Source organism: Cetorhinus maximus, chromosome 20 (assembly GCF_964194155.1).
Source record: "Cetorhinus maximus chromosome 20, sCetMax3.hap1.1, whole genome shotgun sequence".
Lineage (NCBI taxonomy): Eukaryota > Metazoa > Chordata > Chondrichthyes > Lamniformes > Cetorhinidae > Cetorhinus > Cetorhinus maximus.
Genome location: NC_135898.1, coordinates 19,666,009 through 19,681,351, shown reverse-complemented (window position 1 = coordinate 19,681,351; position 15,343 = coordinate 19,666,009). Strand labels below are relative to the sequence as shown.

Sequence of the window (15,343 nt, the reverse complement as noted above, 5' to 3'; positions counted from 1 at the left end):
GCCATCAGTTAAGACAGGGAGCTTCAGACTGCCAACCCTCATTGGCATGTCACTTAAAGGATAAATGTCAACGTTAAGCTTTCCCTTTAGTCTGGATGCAGTGACGACATTCCTGATGTGAAGGTGCCATTCGTGTTACACAAATATGTCAACATTCCAGCATCATATTTGCCTGAAATGTCGGCCTCTTCCATCGGCAAATATACCGTTTGGCTTTTCCAGGTCCCTTCCATTGCCTACCTAGCATGACACCCCCTTTCATACATCAAAGTCCTGCCCCGCACAATATTCAACACTTTCATTACTTTCTTAGTGACGAGGTTGCCATCTTCATCTGTGAACTGCTCTTCCGTCACCGATTCTCCCGGAATGTTCTTTGCTTCTTCCCCCTGTGTGTTGGAATGGAAGGAGAATCAGTTGGATGTTAATCCTAAACTCTTAGCCTCCCCACACACATCCACCCAGGTGTCTTTCCATGATACGACAAGACAATACCCGCTATAGGTTAAAGGAAAAATACCACACAGCCTTGGCAATTGTTAACCTCCAGGCAAAGCCATTCCAAATCTGGCTACTATGGCGCTGTGGTACACACAACATTTGCTCGATTGTCATGTTGCTGGAACATTAGGCGGAACTTTACCCAGTGGGATTTTACGTTCCCGCCAAAGTCAACGGAGTTTACGCTGCCAACCCTCATTGGCATGTCACTTAAAGGATAAATGTCAATGTTAAGCTTTCCCTTTAGCCTGGATGCAGTGACGACATTCCTGATGTGAAGGTGCCATTCGTGTTACATAAATACGTCAACATTCCAGCAACATGTTTGCCTGAAATGTCGGCCTCTTCCATCGGCAAATATATCGTTTAGCAACCGTTTAGAATGGCTTGCCACATTTTACGGCCCTGCCCCCACCACAACAGGGCTGTAAAATTCCAGCCATTGTTTCAGTTGGTAGCAATTCCCAAACTCTTGTTCACACTCATAATCCTTGCATCTCGCTTACATCCTGGGCTAACTGTGAGTATATGTGCAACACAGGACAATTTACGGCACGGCAGAGGCAGCTACCAGCTGGTAACATTGGGCACTTCCTGAAAAGAGGTATGGCAGGCAGCTGTGCAATGTGAATGGTGCAAATTCTAACATATGAACCAGCTACAGGTTCATCTCGATCCCACCTCATCTCTTTCCTCTCATTTTCTTCTTGTATGTTGCACTTTGGAAAACTTATCAAATACATCTTAGTACATGTTAGGGTCATCAGTCTGGGGGAAGATGGCAGAACCATTAATGTGATTATATTGACCACTCTCAGGCACCTGCCTGATTGGTGAACCCTACAATTTGATTCATCATCTAATATTTAGTTCATCTTCATATAGTCCACCAATTTTAACAGTTGATCCATGTCTGCAAAAACCAAACAAAGTTAAATTCAGTCATTTGGTAGTACAGAACTTTGAGTATTGTTGAATAAAGAGACTTACTGTTGAAGCTTTTCATCTTGCACTCATCAGGACAGACGCAAGAATGCCAAATTTCAAAGGGAACAACAATTTATACTGCATGAGGAAAAGGTGCTGATTGGTTGGCAAGTGGACTCTGATTGGTTGAGGGGTTGCCATGGGGAATGCAATAGGGAACTATTGTTCCTCCATGCTTTTGTTTATTTCAAAAAGTGCAATGTTTGGATAATTCCTTTTACCGATAGAGGCCTGGTCCCTGCATATGAATATATGTAGCCTCTAGCAAATGTAAGTGAGCCACATTGTGAGCCTGACTGATAATCTTAAATTGGTTCTTAGCCTAATTCTTAGCACACCCTGGATTGTTCAGCAAGTGCTGTCCAAACGCAGAATCACATCTAACGTTAGACCAATATGTTCTGAGCTTTGCAAGCACCAGTTGGTTGAGTACAGTCAGTACTCTAGCTATTGGAAACATCCAAAGGGACATGCTGTTTGACATGATCTGCCAGTCATTGGGGCATATGCCCTACCTTCTTCACATCGCACTGGCACTGAAATTCAGATACCACATTCCTCATGTAAGAATTTCCTTACACACATTAATGGGCTCCATCCATAAATTGTTATTCCCTTTGAAATTTGGCACTCTTGCATCTGTCCTGAGGAGCGCGAGATGAAAAGCATGTATAATTTTTCAGCAATACTGAAACTAAATTTGGCAATCTGGAATTCTATGAGGGATCTTGACAGGGTGGATGTGGAGAGGATGTTTCCTCTTATTGGAGAATCTAGAACTAGGGGTCACCATTTTAAAATAAGGGGTTGCTCAGTTAAGACAGAGATGAGGAGGATTTTTTTTCTCTCAGAGGGTCGTGAGTCTTTGGAACTCTCTACCTGAAAAGGTGGAGGAAGCAGTCATTGACTATTTTTAAGGCAGAGAGAGATAGATTATTGGTAAGCAAGTGGGTGAAAGGTTATTGGGGGTAGGCAGGAATGTGGGGTTGAGGTTACAATCAGATCAGCCATGATCTTATCGAATGGCGGAGCAGGCTCGAATGGCTGAGTGGCCTACTCCTGTTCCTATGTTGGTATGAGTTTTAAACTGTTAGCTGGAATCCTTGTCTTTCTACTTACTGAATATATCCAGTGCACTGAAAGGCACAATTTCAAAGCATTTTTACTCATAGTCAACCCCTCAGAGAAGCAGACCAGTTTAGAGTACAGAAGGAAACCTCTGTGTCTTTGCAACTATAGCCCAAAACTAATCATACTGCCCTGCTCTTTTTCCACAACTCTGCAGTGTTCAAAATCATTTCTTTCTCTTCTCAATTTTATACCAGGGTCCAACTATACCAATTCATGCATCTACTAGACCTCTGCAAGTCTATCTTCTTTATAATGTTCATTCCCGTCTATGGTCCCAATCAGTAACTGAATACATGAATAATAAACCTTGAGAATGTTGTCTACATTTTCTGCTCACCTCTTGGAAATACAAATCACATCCATGCAGACAGTCAGAACAAGAACCTATCTGATCGGGTGTCCTGGAACCCGAGAGGGGTGGTCGAGGGCAGGGGGTGCCTGCTGCCACTTAGGCTGAGTCAGGTGTCAGGTTTTGACTGCAATACCATTATGTTAGAATGTGCAGGCTTTTAACCATCCAGTTAGAGTGAAGTTCATGTCCTTGGATTTGTATTTTTCCTGAACTCTATTTAAATCCGAATCCTGTACATTAGTTAAACGCAAAGCTGCCAATACCATACATCCAAACCACAAGGACATCCATGCTCTCTAGAATGAAAACCCAATCCATCTCTTGCTCATTCCTATTGCTCCTCTATGTCAGGGGGGCCATTCTATTCAAAGGTTTGCGAGGCAGGCTGTACATGTACACCACAATCCCAACATTAGTAGGAAGCAGTTTTGTCTTTACCACAATGCTAACACTACAGATGGAGCCCTCCAATTAGTCTGCCGCATTGTTCAATGCCCACCGGGAGCTCTCGTGTTGCCATGGGCAGACTGAAGGGGGCGATCGTTGGCATCACATTACCCGTTCATAGCATCTTGCAAAACACAATTCAAACAGAGTTCATTGACAGCACCCAGTTAATCTGGATTTCAAACACCATGGATTAATATCAATGCTCGTGCACGAGGAGTCTCTCTCTCTCTCTTTCTCTCAAGTGTAGACCCAGAACTTACAAGTGGTGTCTCTGTGTACTTGCAGGGTGCTGCCAGTCCCCATATAAGTTCATTTTAAGTCCCAAAAAGTCCTAGATGTGTACTTCACACTTTCTCCAGCAGGAGTGATCAAAGGGTCTACAAGGAGTCTCATGTCTCGGGTCCTGTTGGAAGTACATGAGGTGCAAACACACCTTTGACCATGAAGGTACAGCTAAAGTCTTAGCAACAACATCGTGACAATGTAAGCAGCTTAGCTCTCACACACACAAAATCATCCATTAACTAATCCACCCTCTCTCCAAACATCCAGTTCAGTTGCTGCATCCTCATGCCATACTGTGTATGGAGGGGTTGAAGTCTGCACACACTCTCTTTCACTTACAGGAATGACATGCAGTACAGCTCATAAAAGGCAAGCTATATAAAGACCAGGTTTCATCAGCAGAACTCAGTGTAGGCATATAAAGTCAAAAGACCAGCCATTAGTATACACATGGTGGTTAGCAGAGCACGCTCCCAAACCTGCGCAGGCCAAGAAGAACAGCCACTGCAACCCAGGCACTACCTTGACAATGAGCCTCCGCCGAATGACCCTGGTGGTGACAATCTCCTCATCATCGGAGCTGGTCTCACTCTCTCCGAGCTGCTTGTCTAACTCCTGGTGGATATATTTCAGCACAAATTGCACAGTGTTCGACACAATTTGAAAGACATTCTGACAGCTGACGAGGAAAAAGCCAAGCAGCACCAGGCCGATGAGGAACTCACTAAGCAATGTGAGCATCCTCGCTCTGCATGGCTACTGAGATCAGTGGCACCGGCGGCTGCAGCTACATAGGATAATTTTAGGCTTGCACTGTTGGCTCAGGGCTTTGCTACTCAATCCCTGTCAGCACATGGGAAATGTTCCCAGGATATTTGATACCTGAGAGCAACTGTTCCACAGTCTTTAGTCTAAATTATAGAAAGGAGCTCTTCAGATAATCCAGGGAACGCTCAGTTTGAATATTAACATGTGTTCAAAAGGCTGCTGTAAAAAGGACTGTAAGTACTGGAAACTCACACCAAGTCTGTTTGCAGCTAAAAAACACAAAGATAAGTTAACATTTCAGGACCAGAAGGGTGTCCACATTAAATACTAAGCGGTTTTCACTTTTAGACACTGACTGATTCACTGTGACTTTCTGGGGCTTTGCTGTTTGCTTTTTCAGACTTACAAAACTTGCCTGTTTTGTCCCTAAACGCACTCACTGCACAATAATCTGCTGTGCTAATGGAAAATTGCAGTTATATAACCTGTCACATGCGGCCACTGAGTTTGAGGTACACCCAACTTAAAATGTATATCTCCAGCTGTACAAAGCTTATGATGGGCTTTGTTTTCCCATTTCCATTTAACAGCCCCAGGGCAGAAAACAATTTTGCCCCAGGGCCCCCTCCTTTAAAAAAAATTCTGTGCGATATTAAATTTGGGTACGTAACATTTTCATGTCAGAAAATAAAAAGACCGCATTTATTTAGCTTTGTCAACAACCAACTTGCATTTATATAGATAAAAACAAAAAACTACTGCGGATGCTGGAAATCCAAAACAAAAATAGAATTACCTGGAAAAACTCAGCAGGTCTGGCAGCATCGGTGGAGAAGAAAAGAGTCGACGTTTCGAGTCCTCACGACCCTTCAACAGAACAGTTCTGTTGAAGGGTCATGAGGACTCGAAACGTCGACTCTTTTCTTCTCCACCGATGCTGCCAGACCTGCTGAGTTTTTCCAGGTAATTCTGTTTTTGTTTTGCATTTATATAGCACCTTTAACATGGTAAAATGTCATAAGGTGCTCCACAGGAGCGTAGTAAAGCGATGTGAAGACAGGTGACGAAAAGCTTGGTCAAAGAGGTCGATTTTAAGGAGTATCTTCAGGGAGGTGGAGAGGCACAGTGGTTTAGGGAGGGAATTCCAGAGCTTAGGACCCAGGCAGTTGAAGGCACAGCCAGCAATGGTGGAGTGATTAAAGTTGGGGATGCTGAAGAGGCCGGAATTGGAGGAGCGCAGAGAGCTGTCGTGCTGGAGGAGGAGAAGATTACAGAGAAACGGAGGCACAGAGCCATGGAGGGATTTGAAACCATGGATGAGAATTTTAAAATCTAAGTATTGCTGGACTGGGAGCCAATGTAGGTCAGCGAGCACAATGGACGATACAGGAACAGGGCTTGGTGTGGGTTCAAGGGTGGACGATGGGAAGCCAGCCAGCAGAGTGTTGGAATAGAAGAGGTAACGGTGACATGGATGAGGCTTTTGGCAGATGAGCTGAGGCAGGGCTGGAGTTGAGTGATGTTATGGAGGTGGAGGACGGCAGGTCTTGGTCATGGCCTGGATGTGTGAGCTTGAGCTCAGCTCAGGGTCAAATATGACACGGAGGCTGCAGTGGTGTGGTTCAGCCTCAGGCCTTTACCATGGAGAGGGGTGAATTCATTGTCCAGGGAACAGATTTTGTGAGGGGAACCAAACACAATGGAGCTCTTTCTCATGGAGCTGTGGAGACTCCGTGGATGGGGTGAAATCGGAGGGGCCGGGACCTCATTCCAGGATTCCTGAACTCATTCCTGAGGTTTCCGATTTTCAGGGGTGCCTTTTAAGGGTGCAGGCTGGTTTGGATCATGAGCCCGCATCCTGCACTCCCAGCAAGTCCGGCTCCATTGCAGTAACAGGCACGTCCTAATTCCCCACAATTTTCATGGAATCTGGCCAGCTTTTTAAAGAGCCGTGATTCACGGCACCTTGGAGGTGTTGTGAACTATAGTCTGCAGGAGGGAGCCTTTTAAAGGTGAGTTCCTCATGCCCCCCATGTCAAGGTTCGCACCCCCCCACCAACTCCCGCCTCTCCCCCCAACCCCCCACTCTCACCTACCCCCCTCTGGCCCCCCACACCCTGCCCATCCCGAGGTACATATCCTATTGCCACTAAAAGATTCAATTGGTTCTGTACAGGGTATAGTGGGTGAATGGGCATGGAAATGTCACAGTTTGTCATGCGGTGCATGAAGAGCCATAGGGATGGGTAGGTGGGCATGAGGTGGCATAGGGTGTGTGTGGGGAGTGAGGGGTGAGGACTGGGTGGCCTACTTATTCACTATTACTGAGGTGAAGTCCCAGGGCATCAAGGCAGGCAGGCCTCGGCACCCAGAGTCGGCTGGTCTGACTGCAGCCCATGCTCACCACCCTACCCTCACAATGAAAATCCCATCTTTCCTTGCACCTTCTCCCGAGGTGGGAGAGGTGGGCTGGGCTGGGCTTTGTAATATCCCAGCTCCCGCTACCCATCTCGAGGATGAAAATCCAGTTCCAAGTCTTCAGTCTTCCCGGTATTTAGCTGGAGGAAATTTCTCCTCATCCAGTACTGGATGTCGGACTAACACTGCAATAAATCAGAGACGTGAAGGGGTTGTGCGAGACGGTGATGAGGCAGGGTTAGGGTGCATGTGTAAATTGATGTGGCATTTTTGGAAGGTGTTGCCAAGGGTCAGCATGGAGAAGAGAAATGGAAGGTGGGGGGTGCTAAAAGGATGGGTCCTTGGGGGACTCTAGAGGTAATGGTATAGCAGTAGGAATAGCAAGAGAAACTCTAGCTATGACTGGACAGATAACCGTGCGCCCAGCTGAATGATGGAGGGGAGGCATTGGAGGAAGATGGTGTGGTCAGTGGTGTCAAGGGCTGCAGACAAGTCAAGAAGGATGAGGAAGGCAAGTTTGCCATCGTCACATTCACGTAGAGTGTCATCTTGGCTATGGTAAGGGCCTGTCAGGGGTGTGGCAGGGACAGGAGCCTGATTGGAGGGATTCATCATGGAATTAAGAGACAGAGAGAGAGAGAAATGGGTGTGGATTTGGGAGAGGAAAGGGAAGTGGGCAGGGCTCAGGAGAGGGCGGGCGCACCTGGGCCTAGGGACTGGCAGGAGGGGGCTCAGTGTTTCAAATAGTTTCTCGTTGTCCTCACTGAGCAGCCGGAGCTGCAGACCTGATACACACGGACCTGTCAGACTGAAAGTTCCGAACTTGTTCATGGGGGTCTCGTCAGCGTCAAATCAATTTCACGAGTTGCTGCTGTTGCTTCCAACCTTGGGGCAGCTTCGTGATTCTGATTTTTTCTTTTGAAAATCCCGCCAGGAAACCACGAACCTGCCCAAAGCTGAGAAGCAGCAGCAGCAACTGAGAGTGTTCCTGCTGGAAAAATGGTCACTCACATCCCTGTCATTTTACAACCAATTAGATACTGTGTGGGGTGGGGTGAGAGGAGAAGGATGTCTGGGTGGAGGCGAGAGTTGGAGAGGAAGGGTGAAGGGGAAGGTTGGGGGGAGGGATGGAGGGGAAGGTTGGGAGGAAAGTTGGACGGGAGGGTTGGGGGGAGGGTTGGAGTGGGGGTTGGAGGGGAGGGTTGGGAGGAAAGTTGGAGGGGAGGGTTGGGGGGAGGGTTGGAGGAGAGGTTGGAAAGGAGGTTGGAATGGAGATTTGGAAGGGAGGGCTTGAGGGGAGGGGATGGTTGGAGGGGGTGGTTGGAGGGAATGATTGGAGGGGATGGTTGGAGGGGAGGGATGGAGGGGAGGGTTGGGTTGGAGGGGAGGGTTGGAGGGGAGTTTTGAGGGAGAAGGCTGGAGGGAAGGGTTGGAGGGAATGGTTGAAGGGAATGGTTGGAGGGAGTGGTTGGAGGGGAGATGTTGGAGGGGAGGGTTGGAGGGGAAAGTTAGAGCGGAGGGTTGGAGATGAGAAGAGGTTTGGAGGGGAGTTTTGAGGGAGAAGGCTGGAGGGGAGGGCTGGAGGGGATGGGTGGAGGGGAGGGTTGGAGAGGAGAATTGTGGGAAGGGTGGAGGGGGGTTGGGGTGAAGGTTGGAGGGGCAGTTTGGATAGGAAGGTTAGAGGGGAGGTTGGAGGAGAGGTTTGGAGGGGAGGGTTGGGTGGAAGGTTGGAGGAGAGGTTTGGAGGGGAGGGTTGAGTGGAAGGTTGGAGGTGAGTGTTGGAGGGGAGTGTAAGGGGAAGGTTGGAGGGAGGATTGGGGGAATATTGGAGGGGAGGTTGGGGGAGGCTGGAGGGGAAGTTTGGAGGGAGAGTTGGAGGGGAGGGTTGGAGGTGAGGGTTGGAGGAAGGTTGGAGGGACAGGTTGGGGGGAGTTGGGGGAAGGTTGGAGGGGAAGGATGTAGGGGGAGATTGGAGGGGAAGGTTGGGAGGGGGAATTTTAGGGGGATGGTTGGAGGGGAGGGTTGGACGGGAGGGTTGGAGGGGTGGTTTGGAGGGAAGGGTCGGAATGGAAAGTTGGTGGGGAGGGTTAGAGGGGAGGTTGGAGGGGAAGGTTGGAGGGGGAGATTGGAGGGAGAGGTTGGAGGGAGAGGTTTGAGGGGAGGTTGGATGGGAGGTTGGAGGGGAAGGTTGGAGGGGGAGGTTGGAGGGTAGGGTTTGAGGGGATGTTGGAAGGAGATCGGAGAGGAGGGTTGGTGGGGAGGTTGGAGGGAATGTTGGAGGGGAAGGTTGGAGAGGAAGGTTTGAGGGGATGTTGGAGGGGAAGGTTGGAGGGGGAGGTTGGAGGGGAGGTTGGAGGGGAGGGTTTGAGGGGATGTTGGAGGGGGGAGGTTGGAGGGGAGGGTTTGAGGGGATGTTGGAGGGGGGCATTGGGGACATATTAGCTACAGAGTTGAATTGTTCAGCAAATGTAGTGATTTCTTTGTAGCCACTTTTCTAACATCAGTTGATTGCTCAGTGACTAATTATTCTTAGAGAATCAACACTGGGCCTCCAATTTCACCATTGCTACAGTCACTCTGCCTGCTGCATTCAGCTGTAATGAAAGGAAGACAAAACCTACATTTATACGGCACCTTTCACAATGTCTCAAATCACTTTACATTCAATTTGGTACGTTCCAGCTGTAGTCACTCGTATAATGTAGGCAATGTTCTCAAATGGTGAGGCAGGCTCGAGGAGCCGAATGGCCTACTCCTGCTCCTGTTCGTATGTCATTCTGGATGGATGAGATGAGATGAGCTGGACGATATGGCCTTTGTCATCCATAATTATCTTGTGAACAGAGGGTGGAATCATGGCTGGAGTTCTGTTTATTTTGTTGCCCATGGATGTTTACAGTGAGCAGGCTTTGTGGGGTGAAATCACCAGGACGAGAATGCGTAATGGATTCATAGGCCAGAATTTTGCCCTCGGTTGGCAGGCAGGCCCCACCGGCTCGGCTGCAGGCTGGCAGCCGAACTCCGCCGCCGAAACGGGGCCGGACGCCATTTTGAGTGGGCGGGCCAATTAAGGCCCGCCTAGCGGCCTGCACTTCCTGTGCGAGGGGTGGAGGGATTCCCCATCTGTCAAAGTGCGCTCTTTCATGCATGCGCACTGCTCCCTGAGACTAAGTGCTGTCTCAGGGAGAGTGCTGAATGTTTAAAAAACTTTAAAAATAGAGAAAGAAAAACATTATTAACATGTCCCCCTCATGTGACACTGTCACACGAGATGGGACATGTTAATAAATATGAGTGAAACTTTAACAAACTTTTTAAAAACTGAGATGAAACCTCATCCCGCCGGTGGATGAGGTTTTATCTTTTTTCAGAAGCCCGCTGGGGCTCCTGGCCTGCCCACCAGCCTTAAGGTTGGATGGGCAGGGCCTTTCAATGAGCTTAATGATCCTGTCAATGGCCTCAATTGGCCATTGACAGGTCGGCGGGCGAACAGCTGATTTCGCTGTCCGCCCGCCTTCCTAAAAATTTAAATGGACCGGGATGACGTCGGGGGTTCCTCCTGACGTCATTCCACATAATTTTTCCGTCGGCAAGCGGGCCTCGCCCCCAAATCGCTGACGGCAAAATTCTGGGCATAGTGAATCAGTAACCTTTTTTTACATTGCACCATGATTCTCAAGAGCCTTTACCACGACTTCCATCTTGTCCTTTTGACTACCTACCTACTCTGTCTTAATGCTTTTTATGAGTTTTATGAGGTATTGAAATATCGCGATAAAGGTATGTTGCACAGTAGATATTGAAAATATATTGCAGTGAGAAGGAGCAGTCAGCAGAGTCTTCAGACTTGCTGATCAAGTAAACACTGACACAACTATGAACCATTCAGAAATTGTCCTTGGGTTAAAAGTTGTGTTACATAGACCTGGAAACTGAAGCACTGGGGCCCATGGATCTCTCTCTCTGGCCCTGGAGCTTTGGGGATGGGCAATTTGCAAGGACAGAGGGGTGAAGGGTGGAACTTTGGAAAGGGGTGAAGATGACAGGCTTGAAGGCGAGGCTGAGTGCTTTGTGTGGGCCATTCAGGTCTGGTGGTGAGTGATTTAACCAGTCTTCTGCCATCGTTGTCACGTCCCATGGATTTGAGGGAGTGGAGATAAGGGTCATCGAGAAGAACTAGGTGAAACAGAGTAATGGTTTTAATGAGAACAAGAACAAAGATGAAGGTGAAGACGAGATTGATAGACCGGTAGCTGCAGAAGTATCATGGTGAATGGACGGTTAAAGGTCAGCCAGTTGGGATTTTGAACATACAATCCCCAGTGACTTGGTGAGAGTTTCCCAGGGGTGAATACAGGAGGTAGGAGGGTTGGGATATAGAAGGGGAATGTGTACTGATGGCAGTAAAAGAAAGTGATTAGTGGGGGCTTATTGTGATGAACACATTGGGGGCAGATAAGTCACATGAGATGGCCAGGGTGAGGGGGTGGCCGGTAGCTTCCATGGGGGAACAGATTCTCACACCCACCAGGAACGTTTGATGTAAGCTTCCCATACAGCAAGCGACACTGAAGTGCAGTCACGGCTGTCAGGAACACAAAGGCAGAACCAATTTGTGCACAGCCAGATAGTGCAAAATGGGAAGATTTGCTCAATCAATCTGGTGCTTTGAATGAGGCACAATGGTTAAAGCCTTTGTTAAAATCACGGGCAAAGGCACACGAACCAGTGACAGCGTGTGCAACTCACACCCACAAACAGCAGCAGAGTCTAGTTCAATCCATAGCTGTAAACTGGAGATGGGTTGACCTTTTGCTAAGCAAGGGTATTAAGGGATATGGAGTCAAGGCGAGTGGATGGAGATGAAGGTCAGCCTTGATCTTACTGAATGGTGGATCAGCCTCGAGGTGCTGAATGGTTTATTCCTGTTCCTATGTTTCTGTGATATGCTAATATGACACACACCCAATGATTATTCATTTCCTACAATATAAGTCCATTGCTGGATGTGAAGGACCAATGAACTTTCCCTGTCACCCTCTCGCTCTGGAATAATCAAGAAACCCGTGACTGCACACCCTTGCTCTGATCCTTCACAATGAAACTTCACTGTCGTTCTGCCTTTCACAGCTGTCACCTTTACAACACCAAACGATGAGATCGATTGAAAAATAAAGATCCTGTTTATAACATTTCTAGAAAAGTAGCTAACATAGCCTGATGGATCAGCAGTCACCGACTCACAACGACTGAATCAATTTCCATATTCATTCCACAGCAAGTTGTCCTTGTATTTAGGAATCACTGTCTGGAATTTCATCTGAATTCATAATTCGAGCCAGAAGTTTAAGGTGACTGAAAAAGCCAAATTCTGTTTCTAATTTTTGGGTTCCAGGATTTTATCCTACTTTTTGGGTGGTTATGTTCTGTCACATATTCTCTCTGAAGACTTTGAAACATCTATTTTGGGGCTGTGGGGCTCACTCTGAGCCTTGTGTTTCTCTCATGTATACACACACGTATTAAATAGAATTATATACTAGCAGACCCCTGTGGCATTGTTGTGTGTTGGAGGACATGCTGTTTTAAACAATTGGAATGTATGGAGGAAAGTATGACAGGGAGCCTCTTTAATATATTATTAATCAATTCCCCACAGTGTTGCACTTGGGAATTAAAACCAAATATAGGCTTTAAGGGTAGCAGGGTTAGAGGGTGGGGAAAAATTAGACCAAGGGAGCACCGATTTTATTCAGCCCCCATTCGGTGATGTTTACTGCAATGTGGCACACAGCAATAGAGTTAATCCCAGTTCAAGGTGTGCCATTTGGTGGAGACCGGGATTCAATGGCAAATCTACATTGAATCACTCTCCGTTTTTCCTCTCTCCATGGACAGGTATCTTATCTTTGTTTGGCGTCTTTCATACAGTTGGCTAAGTAACCATTAAGAAACGATTCTGAATTCTGAAGTTACATTTCTCAGTTACATTTAACTCATCTAATTATCTTGTGTCTGGCATTGGTTTACATCTCCCAGTTGGTTTAAGTCTCCCAGTTATATATTTTTAACTAAATGTTAATTAAATTAAATTTTAAAATGTGTCAGCATTTTTTGCTGAAAGCGTGATACCAGGAATATCCTTGATTTTCCTGAGCTCCTTTGCACTCCAAAGCAGGAAAGGCCTCCCCCGAACATGAATCTGGGTGGAGGGTTTTTGACAGAGAAAGCAGGAAGTACCAGGGAATGACTGGTTCCCTGTCCACATGGTGCTGCTGAAAACATGGTGTAACAGGATTCTGCTTCCGAGTTCATGTACAGTGGATCTCACCATTTACAGTGCTGCCGACAGACAAATGCTCCACATATAGTTATACCTGATTTATCACATTTGCAAATGGATAAAGATTTTTGTACCAAAATATCCATAAGCTATTAATGTCTCTGTACTATAAACTTCAATGTGTTACTCAGTGGAATCCCACAGGGCTAAAAATATATTCATCAATCTCACTGAATAAATGATTGCAGGCGTAGCTCACTCAACTAGCCATTCAAGTTAGGTGCTAGCCAATGTATCCTAAGCACCTGGTGCCATGTTGTAGGACCCTGTCCCTTGCTGTCTACAAGATGTCTACCTGAACGGGACTGTACAGGAAGGATCAGAGGCTGTTGGGGCCAGAGCATCATTGCCACCTTGTGAATAAGTAACAGCACATCCCAGGGTGCAAATCTGTTCTTGTAGATGTAGGTGCTTTCTAGACTGCCTGTTTTCAGAGATGGGAAGTGCTGCTTAGTGGAAAAATGAGATTTACCTAATGTATCTCAGCCAAGTCTGAGCCAGACGCAGCACTTTGATCAGATTGAAGGGGGCCTGAGTTCAGTCAGATTGACTTTACATCAGTTGGAACAAAATAAGACATCTGATCCTTTGGAGGGATTTGGATCAACTGGCCAAGGTTTCACTTATCCCACAAGCCATGTTTAAAGCGACTTCAGTGAAAGTCAGGACACACTGAAGCCGGGAGTGGCACTCTCTAATGAGGCCGTGCCACAGGATCAAGGTTGGCTGCTGTGGTGAGACAAGGTTCAAAAGGGTTTGTAACCACGCACATTCCAGTATGGTATCAGTGTCAGGCCACTGTCCACTCCTCAAGCCAGCTCTGCAAAGTGGAAATTTGGACAAGCGCTCCCTATTTGTTGGAGAACTGTGGTTATCTTGGACCTGGATTCCCACTGAGCACTGTGAGCAGGCCAACTCCTTCCCCCACCACAGTGACACCTGAGGCTTGTAATATTACCGTGATACAGTTACTGCTCAGGACAGTACAAGACAGCTATTCAATCACCAGCACTGAGACTGAATCACTGCATTAAAAATTCTAAATATGCTCATATCTTTCAAATATTGAGTTATCTTTCAATAATCTAGCACATTATATTCTACCAACACCAAAAAGGTAACAAACTGGTCAATTATCTCCTTGCTGTTTGTGAGATTGGGCTGTGCTACATTTTCCTCCATTATAACATCAATGTCACTTCAAAAACTATTCATATCTTGTATAGTACTTCAGGATGTCCTGACAACATGAAAAGTGCAACAAAAATTCAAATTATTTTTTCACTGAGAGAAGGAACTGATGGCATCAGCTTGGCATCAGCTGGTACTATGGTTCAGGCAGCACCATTAGACTGACATCAGCAGTCAGCTGTGACTCAGTGGGTAGCACTCACATTTCTCAGTCAAGGGGTTGAGAGTTCAAATCCCACTCTTGACAGTCTCAGGTCTCTCTCCAGAGGACATGAGCTGACACTCCAGTGCAGTACTGTGAGGGTGCTGTACTATCAGAGATGTCACCTTTCAGAGGAAACGAGAAACCGAGGCCCTCTCTGGCGGATCATGGTGCGATCTGGAACGGCATCAGTGGAGTTATCCCTGGTGTATCCTGTCATTAACACATTGCTATTTGTATGCTCATTTCCTACATTATACCAATGACGTGTCATTGTCGTGTCATTTGGGGTGTTTTGAGGTTGTAAAAGTTGCTATAGAATGCAACTCCTTCTTTGCATATTACTACACACAAGGCACTGGACTCAGCTCTTTCTCAATATTACAATCAGCAATCTTCCCACCTCGGCTGTGACGTGGAGAATGGGGCTGTCTGCGTAATCATCAACAGCAGCATATGTCCTCCCGCTAACCCTAACTCTGCCAATACACGTGACTCATCACAGCCGCTCTCTATGAATGGATGCACGTAGAGCGAGTACCTGCAATGATGGGCAAGCAACCACCATATCATCCTGAGGAGCCCAGTCTTTGTCAGAATGAAGGCACCCAGAAGAATCACAACACACCAAGTGGGTCAGTCAAGATTGTCAGGTAAATTCACATTCGCTGCTTCATAGAACCCAGAAACATTGGCCTTTCTTCCCCTGAGTGTA

The 15,343-nt window shown here is 46.9% G+C and overlaps 1 protein-coding gene across 1 annotated transcript in view; it reads right to left on the bottom strand.

Moving 5' to 3' along the window:
* LOC144694910 (ankyrin-1-like) overlaps window positions 1–15,343 on the bottom strand; it is a 198,923-nt gene that overhangs the window by 13,020 nt on the left and 170,560 nt on the right. The window contains exons 42-43 of the mRNA XM_078565662.1: window positions 4,229–4,321; window positions 306–389 (exon numbers count right to left, since the gene is read on the bottom strand). Coding sequence (XP_078421788.1) covers window positions 306–389; window positions 4,229–4,321 — 177 coding nt within the window. The remainder of the gene's footprint in view (window positions 1–305; window positions 390–4,228; window positions 4,322–15,343) is intronic.